We start from the raw sequence: 12,488 nt of genomic DNA, 5'->3' as shown, positions 1-12,488 counted from the left end.
TCCAAGAGTAGTATTGCTTACTTTTGGCGTGTACCTAAAACTAACAGCCTCAAAGGCTACAACTGAAGGACTATGACCCAAAAGGTTCAAATCCCAAGGAGGTAAAGAAAACGGAACCTCAACTCTAGACTTGCACGCAACTGTATCTGTATTTAATTTATTGCATTGTATGTTCTCCGCAGTCATTTTAGGTAGGATTAGACCCTGCAATGGGTAGTAAATTAACACAACTATAGAGTTGTATAACAATCATAAAAGCAAGGAAGATGAAAGAACGATTTGCTTTTGAACACTGATGGAAAGAACTTTGAGATCTAGTTGCACTGCCTGTCCTGAATATATAAGCAACAAATAAGTAAAGAAATCCCATCAGACTGTCCCACAGAATACCCTTATCCCTTTATTACACCAGACACTATATGCTTTTAGTGATTTTTGACATCATGGAGACTTTTAAGTGTCAGAAAACCTATATATTGGTAGCTCTGATCCCTTGTGCATGTAGCAAGAAAACACCTTCAATTTGACAATAGTCTCTCAACAAACATTAAGAGAATTGAGTAAGGTGAGACAAAGCGAGGACTTATTTGGGGTAGGAAAAAGTGAAAAAGGGAGGTAAGTCTTATCAAAAATTACCTTATATGTTCACTTGCAGCTTTGTCCTTAACAGTTGAAGAATGAGAAGAATGTGTTTTGTCTTCAAATAGGTAAGATAAGGGAGGTTTTATCATGCCTATTAAAAAAACAACTAATAAGACACTAGTATTCATTATTATTCAGATCTACTCTTATGAGAGGTTATAATTACCTTCCTGCTTCTGTCTGTCTGGAAGAAGGTATTTATTTGGAATAGTTAAGTAGCACCTCTGCAAGCGGCGCCTCTCTCTGTTTGGGCCCTCTGTTGGATCCAGTTGCCAAGAAGTTGGGTAATAGACTGGGTCATACCAGAGTGCTCTGAAAAATCAAGATATGAAAAATCAAGATATATATAGAGCCTAGAAGTAGAGGCAGTATATATTGTTATTCATTCCGTTTTTGTTTAAATGGCAGAGACAGAAGTTCCATGGTAGTAGCACTGGATAGATTTTCTGCAACAAAATTAAGACGGAATATTTATTTTCATGGGCTATGACACTGACTTGCTCATTATGAACTACTACTGTAAGACTGCACTTAGAGTTACTAATTCTGATGAAAATAGCAATATGATGTGTCCAATGCAGTATTATTCTGAAAACTCAGCTATTAGAAAATTCAGTTCAGCAGTGGTAACAGCACCGTTGTTTAATTTCTTGTCAAGAGTTAACATCTTGCTCTATGAAGATTAGAGAACACAGTAGCTGGATACTAGAGGGAATGACATGAAAAATATTTTGTTTCTTTCTCAGTATAATGTAAAATATTAAAAACTTCATAATATTCTTCATTCTATTTAACACAGCAAAAATGTGACTGACAAGAAAACAAAACCGTCTCAGTAACAAAAATACTGCTTGGCTACCCACCCTAAAAAAAACATGAAGGAAAATCAAGAGTATTTTACAGACCTTTAACGAGATGAATAAATTACAATGATTTACTTTTGCTAACGTCGTCTACATACCAAGCACTTTTAAGTAGTATGAAGTGCACATCGGGCAGTAAGCATCTCCCCCTCTCTCAGATGAGAGAACAACTTACCGGTCATGTGTAAGCTGCTGAACAAGTTCCTGCCAATGTCTGCTGGCACTGAGCTCTGCCTTATACATCCCCCTGATGTGCTGGATAACTTTCTTCCTTTCCATTCCTTGTGATAGAGAGACAGCTTGTGTGATGTCTCCAGCTATTTTGGAAATGTCTTTAGATTTTGTATCCAGACGTTGAAAGAGACTGAGGGAAAAGGAATCATGTTTTAAAATGTCAAATCACACTGAGAAGGGAAGGCAAAACAGCAAGAAATCCATATAAAATGCAATCTGTTTGGCACTGGATATCTGTAGTTCTTGTTACAGCAGCTACAGAGCAACACGGCCTATATTCATGCTGCTTCTTAGCCTTAACAAAAAGAAGATGATTGCAACCAAAGACAAGAAAAAACAATTGGAAGATCAATTTATACACATTAATATTGTGTGCTTTCATTACAATAAAACCCTTTAGAACAGTAATTTACTACTGCTCATATTTCTTAAGTTATTTAACATCGTGAAGTCTTGTTGCTTATCTGGACAGACTTGACTAAGTTGACCTTTACAGACAGCTACAGTTGCCTTCATTAAAGCACACTGTGTGTACATCTCAGCTGACTTTATGGTATGGCCTGGAATGTACCTGGAAAGAACCTCTTGGTCTACTACAAGCTATTTCAATTTGTGTTACATCAAGCACCAGCCTGCAGAGCTCATAAAAATAATTCACAGATACTTGCTGAATATTATATTGTATTCACTGAAGATGAGGGTTAGTTGCAAGGAAGTTATGTTTAGAAGATCACAGCAAGAGGCAAGCTGATTGGACACATACAATGGCTGTAAAACTGGGGGTGAAATTCCAAATATGCAAAAAAGTACATACTCTTAAGATTATACAACCTACCCAAATGAATATACCCACAATCAAGCTGTTTATATAATAGTAATATAGCTGAAAGCTCCTATCCACGTTAATTTCAAAAATCCCACACATTTAATAATCACAGAGGTAACGGCAATGGTGTTGCCAAGCAGACAGCATTCTAAGGAAGCTCTTGCAGCCCCTTCAAGAAACCACTTACTTTTGTCGATTATTAGCCATTGTTTTCTCCCAGGCAGCTTTGTTCACACCTTCTTCCATCTCATACTTCTTCTGATCCTGAACAGAAGTTTTATGTTATTTCTCCAAGCTCAGAAAAAAAGGAAGCAGATGCTAAAGTATATGCCCATTTGAAAAAAGGAAGACTGGTAGAAAAATCATTGTCCTGATACCTTCCCACCATTTAAAACCAAGTCTTCACTTTAGCTGTCATTTTAATATAAAACTACATCTAAATTTATTTTTTGCAGAAAACCAGAAAATCATTTTTCTCCAGGCAAGGAAGTACTAGTAACTTATTGTGAGCTCTCACTTTTGCTTTAAGTAATATGCTTAACCAAGTATCAAAAAAATGAGCTTGCTGTGAAGTGTGAGCATGTTACAGAAATATTCATAACTCAGACAATGTCAACAAACGTAAGCCATGCTCAAAGCAAACAAAACCACTGTCTTCATTAAAACTCCATCCCCGTATAATAAATAGATAGTTGTCTTAAGTATAACTAGTTTTTGAAGTAAAGTTTTTTATTCACAAACCTCTTTCAAAGCTTTTATTAGATCTGGTTTGGGTCGTGTGCTCAGAGGAATGCATTTATAGCCACAACATTTTAAAGTATTCACAAAGTCTCCTGCTGCTAGTTGTTGTTCTTTGGTCATTTCATCATTGTGATTGTGCATTAACTCACATAAATATAGCACTAATTTAGGTCCATGCTAAAAGACAAAAAGAAGGGAGGGCGAGAGCAGAGGTATGGTCATTCTTAATTGTAAAATACAACACTGAACTTTTTTCTTCCTCCAACTATATTCGCTTTTCTGGTAAGCCTGGACAGGTTTCTTCTACGTTTTCTTGTAATTTAAAGCTTTGATGTCCAAAGACAAACTGTTATAGAACTGGAAAGAACATGCTGAATTTAATCCTCCACATTATAGTTCCCCCCCAGCATCTTGTGACTTTTTAAATGGCTTACATGAGAGATAAGTTGCTTTTTCAAATACTCTTGCAATCTCGTCTACGCTTCAGGAAATAGGTGGCAGTGGCTCCTAATTTTACCTTGTTTGATTAGCCAAATTTGAATAGACAAATAATGAAGTTAAGCAGACAGAGGCAATAAACACACTCCACATGGACACACCAGAAGCCACTGTTAGCATATGAACTACTACTGGTCAAAGTGTTGATTTAATTCAATAATGTTCATATGATAATAAGTAAGTATCATAGGTTCATTCAGTAAGTACTTTCTCTCCTTATCATATAGAGACTCAAACTGTGGCACATCTTATTTCATTTATCTCATGCTTGCAGCTCCCTAAAGATCTCAAACGGAAATGCTCCTGTCCAATTACAACTCATAAAAAATGCTTTCTCTCAAACTTGCAGTACACACACAATCTGTTATGGGGCATAATCAAAAATGTTTTTTCCTGATAAACCCAGAAATGCAGCGACAAGCTGTTCAGCTATTTGAGTTACAATAACACAGAGTACATAATTGCACTTTAAGAGTAAAGGCTAAAGAAAAATAGTGCTTTGCTTAAAGAACAGCAGCGCTTTGATTGATGACTGCTGTCCTCTTAAACTATAGTGGCAATCAGTTCTTACAAGTTTCAGAAAGTCTACAGTTAGAGTTCCAAGGCAAGGATAATCCCTCATTATTCTACTTTTTCAGGGCATATCAACTTCAGGCATCTTCAGTCAAATCCTTCATGTTAAAACTAGCATCACCTTTTGTTTCGGCATTGCACAGGAGATGTGATGTTTGATGCACTACACAGTTAACATATCCCATAATCAGCAATAATCACCCTTTGCCTCTTACGAAGCTATCTACCTTCAGGACAATATAGTAATTGCAGAGATGCATGCAGGCATTTTATGTGATGTGACTGTCATTATGCCATGTGTCACTAAAATAGCAGTGAACAACTTCAGCCACACGGTTCTAGATAACTGTACAATTTAAACCAGAAATGCAAACCCAAGTTCCACAGGCTTTTCTCAAACACTCTTGGGCTTACTTGCAAAGTTGGGCTAAGACAGTCACGCATAATCTCTTGATGGTTCACTTCATGGAGCAACTCCAAAGCCTGCCTTCTTTCTTGTAGTGGTCTTGCTGGAGACAAGATGTGCACAAGAAGCCTCCCAAGTTGTGTACGGAAAGTGTCCTTACATGACAAGAGGATTCTCTTCCACTGCTGCTTGGGTGCATTCATTCTGCTGGTACCCTAAGTGAAGGGACATTATTTTTTTTTTTTTTTTTTTTTTTTTTTTTAAGTCTTCTCAGTGAGATAGGGCTTCCTTTTACCAGATTTCTTTACATTGCAAAACAAACTTACTGGTAAAAGCAATGTAAAAGCAGTAAATGACTTCTCCACCAAAAACGGTGTTTAAACTTATTTTACTGAATTCTTATTTATTAGAAAGCACTCTACTAAAAATAAAAGGATTTCCTTTTCTAATACGATAATTATTTTCCCTTGATCTGCCAATATCAGCAATGCAGCTCCTAGCTAAACTGGATGCTCAGTTAGAAAGACTATACAACAATCTAGAAGATTAACATCATAACAGAAGGTTTAAAAATCAAAGGGGTTTTGTTTAATACATAGCTCTCATGTTAATCACTAGTTTCAGAATAATGGATTACTTTATACAAGGTTAGAAACTGGGCATTTGATTGAGGTGCTGGAGCTCAAAGGAATCAGTAGTCTTTGAAAAACTCTACAAGTAAGACATGATGGGAAGACCCCACAAACTTGATTTTCCAGAATTAGGGAGAAAATTAGCTTGAGCTACTTTTTATAAAGATGACTTCAGAGAAATAAAGATGCAAGAAGCAACAAGTTAGTTTTTCCAATATAATTATTTCAAATTACTCAAGTAAAAACTAGTCATCTTGGAAACACTGACAGGCTAACAACTGTATGATAGAAAAGAAACTCTGACCCTTGTCAATAATTAAAAAGGTTTGCCACCCTAGTTACATCACCAGTATTGTTTACATTTATATTGTACACAAATCACTCAAATTCTCCTTTTTATGCATCATCTGTGGATACATAGCAGACCTCCTTTTATAGCATCCAGAAACATACCTCAAGATTTAAGGGGAGAAACAAAGTTGTTGGCTACACAGCCAACATTCGACCTTTGCATACTCATTCAAGAATCAGAATTTTGCCAAGTGTTATGGTTAAATCAGGACAGATGCATTTATTATTTCACAACTTTCGGGTAACTGGGAAGCTGAACAGTTTTTAACAATGCGTCAGCTGAACTGAGAGAGGCAGCAAGGAAAACATTTTATGCCTAAAGCTTTCTGTCCATAAAAGTTCCTACTAAATGAACCTTATGAAATATGCTCTAATGGGGAAAACATCTAATTAGTAACTTACAAGGGATAGTTTGATTCCTTCCACCAACATTTTGAACATGTCTTTCAGAAAAGGATTTGTTCTGTTAGGCAGTTCTTGCTGGTTTTCTTCCTCAGGAACTTCCAGCTGGGATGCTGAAAGTCTGCTTTGACTTGTGGTTTCTGTTATACCCAGTACATCAAGACACTCTTCAGTAGATGCTTAAATTTTAAAAGGCACAAATAGGTCAGTACCATCTCAACCAAACTAATCCCATGTTCCTTCAAGTGGCATTAAATCAAATATCATCTTTACCCCATTGTTTTAAGTATCAGCCTGTACTCTTTATTTCAATTCCCTTAGGTACCAGTTCATTCAGCATTTACAGTCAATCATGGAGCAGTTCAATTCTTTGTCCCACTTGCTAAACTCTTGCTTCTGTGGAATTTTAACTAACCCTCAAAGTCATCATGTCTTGCTAACAAATTTAGCCGTTTCACAGAAACATGCAAACTGATGAATTTTAAAAGAGAAACCAAGAGCTCCCTTTGCCAGACTTAGGTCTTCAAGTCATAATTCAGACAGCTTAGATGAACTGATGTAGAACTACAATAGCTAGTTCAGTTCATTCAGATACTCAGATTTGATTGTCAGTTATGTAATACGGACAGACAAATTACTGAGAGTTTCATGTTTTTATAGTTAATTCCATTAAGCCAATATCAACAGCATTACATTCTTTAACACAAACTCTGATTTTTCATATGGCACTGCACTGGCAAAACAGAAATGCACAAAAAATCGTACCTAAATAAATGAGTCTGTTAACAGCTAGGACAGTTAGCCTCTGTAATCTTTGTACAAATTCAGTCTCGGTGGCTTGGATAGGATGTTCTTGACTCATTCTTCGTTGCATCATCATGTTGAACTCCTCACTTGCTACTGAACGCATTTTCATCAGCAGAGCATCAGACTGAGCGAGTGAAAATTTTCTGGAACCTTGAAGCAGAGAAACATTAATAGCAACCTACTGAAACACAAATTCATCATTCAATTACTGCTTTTATCCAAAGTTTTTGCATCATTTCAGAAAATCAAGCATTTGAAATATGCTAATATTAAAGGGAAAGAGTGTCATTTGAGTGTTTGCCACTTGCTTTTAAGACGTTTTATATTTAAAAACATACAAAACTGAAGAAACGGCACCATAAAATGAGTTAGTCTCAAGATCAGGTTTATTGTGCAACTTATGTATTATTGTGCAAAATAAAAAGTCACTCATTCCATTTTCACTGTGAAATTATGATTAAGGGTTGCAATAGTTTTTAATATGGTATTACTCACTTTTAATATCAGAAGCTAACTACCAACACAACTGAGAAGTCACTATATTAACAGCATATAAACAAATGCATTTTGTACCACACGAGAACTATTTCTATCTTACCGGAATACTACTTGGAAAAACAATTCTTGAAATGAACTGCTGAGCATTGACCGTACTTGATTCTTTTCTAAATAACTACAACCACACACATACCCTTGGTGCCTTACTAGATTCACTCACAAGTATTTTCACTGTATTTACTGGACTGATGGAGAGGAGTCTCATAGGCTGACCATATTACGAAAAAGGTTTCCATAGAAAACAAGGAATAAAAGATTTTTTTTTAAACAACTGAAATACATCAGGTTTTTAAATTGTATCTTCTACAAGTCTTAAACGCAGCTTCATTTAAATGCAACATACAAATTAAAGTTTCAGCCAGAAGACTCCAAAAGCTTTAAAGAATGATTCACAAACCATCCAATACAGAGATAGTATTATTGTTAAACATAGAACTGTACAAATGTTTTACGAAAATTTCCATGGTAGAATCCAGCTCCCTCACGTTCCCAACTGAATTTGCAGTGCCAGATGTTACTTCCGGATAATCACTAATTAAAAGCTGTGCAACAGTGCAATCCCCACATTGTAGCTGCATTCAAGTTAGAAGCACTTTTTTTTGGTATTTCATTACTACTGTGAAGTTAGGTACTATGAATTACCTTTAAAATGTTTTTACTATGCAACTTTTCAATTGATATTCTCTTCCAAAGAAGGCAGTACCTGCCTTTAGAGACTAATGAGAAAGTGAACTGAAGTTTCAATTTCATACCCCCATTCTCCCCTTGTAATACAAAACCAAGTTTAAAATGGGTATGTTACACTGTTCTAAAATGTATTAATATATAAAGCCAATAAATCATTATGTATTTTAGAGCAGTGTAATCTATACCCATTTTGAACTTGTGTTTTCATAGAAAAAGCAGAACAACAGGTCTCTTTTGTAGTATCACTAAAATTAGAGATCAAAAGTAGATATTTCATTAGTAACAAAGAGATAAGAGTACAAGTATATTACACTTTTGCTACTCACCAGCAATGCCTTTACGCTTTTGAAACATTGCACGATGTGGTGCAGATAGGGATGGGACTGATCCAGCCTGCTCCTGAGCATCTTGGTTTGCTGTAGTTTTTATTAATTCAATAGCTGCTTGAAGAACTCTTAACTGCAAAGCAACTGCCATATCTACAGAAAGAGGCATATAAAGACCAAATGACATGATTTGTTTACAAGTCTTCAAGAATTTTTTCCAGATGTTTGTTAGAAGTAAAAGAAAACAGTGTCAGAGGTAAAATTCTTGATTCCAACAAGTCACATTGAAAGTCATCTTATCGTTATACAAATGCATATGGTACTAAAGTGAGTTCTCACAGAGAAGCCATAAAATTTAATTACTAAAAAATAAGCTCAATGAAACTTTACAGAAGGTTTCTATTTAAACATCCCAATTGAATTGTTATGGTCATTGTTCATTCATATCAGCAGTACACAATTCTTTACCACAAGGCAGGCTTCCAAGGAAGAGTAGTACTTTGAGAACCACTTAAAAGAAGAAAGATTCATCACCAAAAAACGTCCCTTCACCCTCAACTGGAATAGTAAACAAAGATCAGTGGGGAATGGATTTACTTCTCCAGTCCTGTGACCCCCAAAAATAAGCAAATAACTTACTTTGCATTCGTGCATTTTTGCTGTTTTGAAGATGACCCAGCAGCACAATGAGGTCTTCAATAACACGAAAATATTGTGAACCCGAGGAGCTGCAGGCATGAATTGCAACTGCTACCAGCAACTGTTGTATGTCGCATGCAAGCAACTTGTAGTCATTCAGGGGAATGCTGCAAAGTTGTAATCAGAAACATGACAATTCTAGTAGATATAACCTGTGAGAAGACCCATTACTACTGCTCTTGCTACTTCTGCCAGCCATAGCTACTATATTGTATTTCATATGAAATTATTACTTCTGAAGGTATTACTGCTATAGGCCATAAAATTGTAATCTAAGACTTTTTTCAGCCTTAACTTTTGCAAATTGAATGCCTGGAAAATCTTTGAGATAGTGTAACATTAGGATTGTAGAGAAGTTTTACTGGAAAAGTATTTTTTTTTTTTAATGAGATTTATAAGTTAAAGAACAGGTCTGAATCCTAAATTTCTCAAAAGGGTGTCTCAAGAAATTCAGTTCAATCTCTTTCTGTAACCATGCTGAATTAAAACTATTGGATGATAAAGGAAATCTGGTTACTTCTTTAGCATATGAACTAATGAAATAAAGGCACAAACCCCCCCCCCTTTCCTTCCTTTACTGTATAAAGTTTCTTCAGTAAGTACAGAATATTTTTAATTAAATCATTTGAACCACTCAGAATCTCAAATATTAAAAACAGGCAGCACAGGAGGGAAGCTTCTGCGGTTCTGACGTTGTCAATAGATACGGCAGAATGCTACCATCTCCTGGGCCTTTATCTTACTTTCGGGAGAGTTGTATTAGGACAAACATCTGAAGTGCACACAGTATGACAAACTTGCATTTTGAAATGTCTTTTCACCTGAAAATTTACAGTAATCAAAGGATACTTCACAACCAGTGTATTCTATTGTTTAAACTAAGTATCTAAGCACTAACTTTCATTTGGAGGTATAGTTAAAAGCTGAAGACTTCAAAAGCAGTTTATTTTGTACATGTTCACTACACATTTTAAAAAATTAAATAAGGATACTATATACTTCAGTTTTTGCTGCTCTAAAGGTTGTGCCTGGGTTATTTCATAGCAACAGATAAAGTACTCACTTTGTTTCCAGTCCATTAAGAGCAGCCAGTGTATTACACAACACATACAGCAAACCATTATCAAGCAGCAGGTCTGCAACTTTTGAGCAGGAATTTATAATTTGCAGCAGGAGACAGAAGCAGTTATGCAGCAGAACATTATCGTACAAAGAGTTCTCTATTAGACCCAGGACAGGAATGACACACCATTTTTGAAAAAGTCCAACATTCTTGACATCTTCCAGATCAAATCTATTGAAATAAATACAAGTCAGTCTAACGTCTTTACATAGCAACCTAGTATATGCAGCTATTATAATTAATAATATATTATTAATGCTGGAATACCAGTCTACACTAGCACTTTGGCAAAGATGTAGATACCAATTTCTTACATTTCATTGCAGTACCACAGAAAACAAGAGCAAAATAAAACACTTCGTAAGGAAACAAAGTATCTAAAAGCATATGTAGTACTTCACCTTACTACAAATGGTCTTTTATGATGAAATTTAACAGGAACATTTTTGGAGTGAAGACCATGCCAACAGGCAGAAGCCATTTGGTTACAAATCCCGCAAAGAAGGCAACTGGAAAGGAGCTTTTTTGAAGATTTATGCACTACTTGCTGACTGTACTTGGATGTGTGTCCTCCCTGTACAATCATTAAGTAGTCAAACTAATTCTAAAATATATAAACTGCTTAGAAAGTCTGCTCGAAGGTAATCTGTTCCTGCCAATATGGGGTAGCTCATCAGTTCAAGTAAATAGCACTACTGTCTTGTTAGCCCTAAAGAAAAACAGGGATTTACAACCAGCACCAATCCAAGGAAACAACTAGCATCAAGCTTTTTCCTTAATCACTTACTAAAGTCCAGTAGCAGCAACCTAGTGATCACTGTTCAAAATTCCCAAGGATAGAAATCAGAGTTTCACATAGGATCAGAGAAGAATAGGATGAGTTAAACTGAGTAAATTCAGTTTACAGTAAACAGTAAATTCAAAGTGCAAAGGCCTTTGAGGTCCTCTGAAGTGCTGAAGGTTTAAAACATCCCAGCTGACAGCACCCATGAGATGAAGTTGTTTATCAAAAGCTTAAGGACGATACAATAGCTTTAAGTGGTTTAATGCACTTGAAAAATGTTAAAGCAGCAGCAAAACATGTAAAATATTTGAAGAACTTTGCTTTATGGAAGGAAGAAAATAGTACTTAGGAAGCTATTACATCTTTGCCTTCAGCAAGAAACTGCACTACTTTTAGTTCAAATGTTAAGTTACAGGATACAAAAACAAAGCATTACTTACTCTTCATCCAAGCCAACAGAGCGGCCAAAGAGCATTTCCAAAAAGCATTCTACAACTTCCTGAGTCCCCTGGTGAAGGTAGAGCTGGTTAGCAAGCAAGGAGAAGCCACGATTCTTTAGGAATTTCTCCTTCTGCTCCCTCCTTGCTCTGTTGAAATATGCATCCAACAACTAAAAATAAATACATAATTACAATATAAGATGTAAATATTTAACAACCTGCCTACAAGTTTAGTTCTTGCCTACGATTTAAACAGTTTGAAATCAATTATTTTTAAAATTCCAGATTAAAAACTAATTGTTTTTACATTGCAACTCTGGTCTAAACTGCCTTGCTACACTCATCACAGCTGAATTTAATTATTTTTTAAACTCCAAAGACTATTTTAGGTTCCTATTCAAGTTCAAGGGAGATGAAGTCACATACATAACAGGTACAGAACCACAGAATGGTTTGGGTTGAAGCAGCATTTAAGATCATCTAGTTCAAGCCCCCCACACACTCCCCCTACCATAGGCAGGGACATGCAGGGACACCTCCCGCTAGACCAGGTTGCTCAAAGCTTCTTCCAGCCTGACTTTGAACATTTCCACAGTTTCTCTGGGCTACCTGTTCTAGTCTCTCACCACCCTTATCATAAAAAGATTTATTCCTCTATATCTAGTCTAAATCTACAGATACATTCAAACTTTGTGTATTAAGCCTTCCATCCTAGTGCGTAAGCTCTCTGGCTTAGATCACAAACTATATTTATCTGTTGAAAGATTCTTTTGGCTTGGTGGTGTTTTGTTTTAAACCATGGGGGTGGAAACAGATTTTAAAATTCAGAAGTCCACAAAAATGAAGAAATTGTTAGTATTTTTTATTTTGCTTTTGTGTTTCTGACAAAATAAGCT

The 12,488-nt window shown here is 35.9% G+C and overlaps 1 protein-coding gene across 4 annotated transcripts in view; it reads right to left on the bottom strand.

The window, feature by feature from the left end:
• Positions 1–12,488, bottom strand: part of LYST (lysosomal trafficking regulator) — an 82,857-nt gene that overhangs the window by 18,905 nt on the left and 51,464 nt on the right. For all 4 annotated transcript variants that reach the window (XM_066994025.1, XM_066994024.1, XM_048047907.2 and 1 more), the window contains exons 25-36: positions 11,593–11,762; positions 10,309–10,539; positions 9,186–9,352; positions 8,547–8,699; positions 6,934–7,125; positions 6,169–6,347; positions 4,792–4,998; positions 3,307–3,483; positions 2,753–2,829; positions 1,681–1,869; positions 809–954; positions 637–733 (exon numbers count right to left, since the gene is read on the bottom strand). In XM_066994025.1, coding sequence (XP_066850126.1) covers positions 637–733; positions 809–954; positions 1,681–1,869; positions 2,753–2,829; positions 3,307–3,483; positions 4,792–4,998; positions 6,169–6,347; positions 6,934–7,125; positions 8,547–8,699; positions 9,186–9,352; positions 10,309–10,539; positions 11,593–11,762 — 1,985 coding nt within the window. The remainder of the gene's footprint in view (positions 1–636; positions 734–808; positions 955–1,680; positions 1,870–2,752; positions 2,830–3,306; positions 3,484–4,791; positions 4,999–6,168; positions 6,348–6,933; positions 7,126–8,546; positions 8,700–9,185; positions 9,353–10,308; positions 10,540–11,592; positions 11,763–12,488) is intronic.

This window comes from Anser cygnoides, chromosome 3, assembly GCF_040182565.1.
Source record: "Anser cygnoides isolate HZ-2024a breed goose chromosome 3, Taihu_goose_T2T_genome, whole genome shotgun sequence".
Taxonomy (NCBI): Eukaryota; Metazoa; Chordata; class Aves; order Anseriformes; family Anatidae; genus Anser; species Anser cygnoides.
Note: the sequence above shows the minus strand (reverse complement) of the source record. Positions and strands in the feature narration are given on the sequence as shown.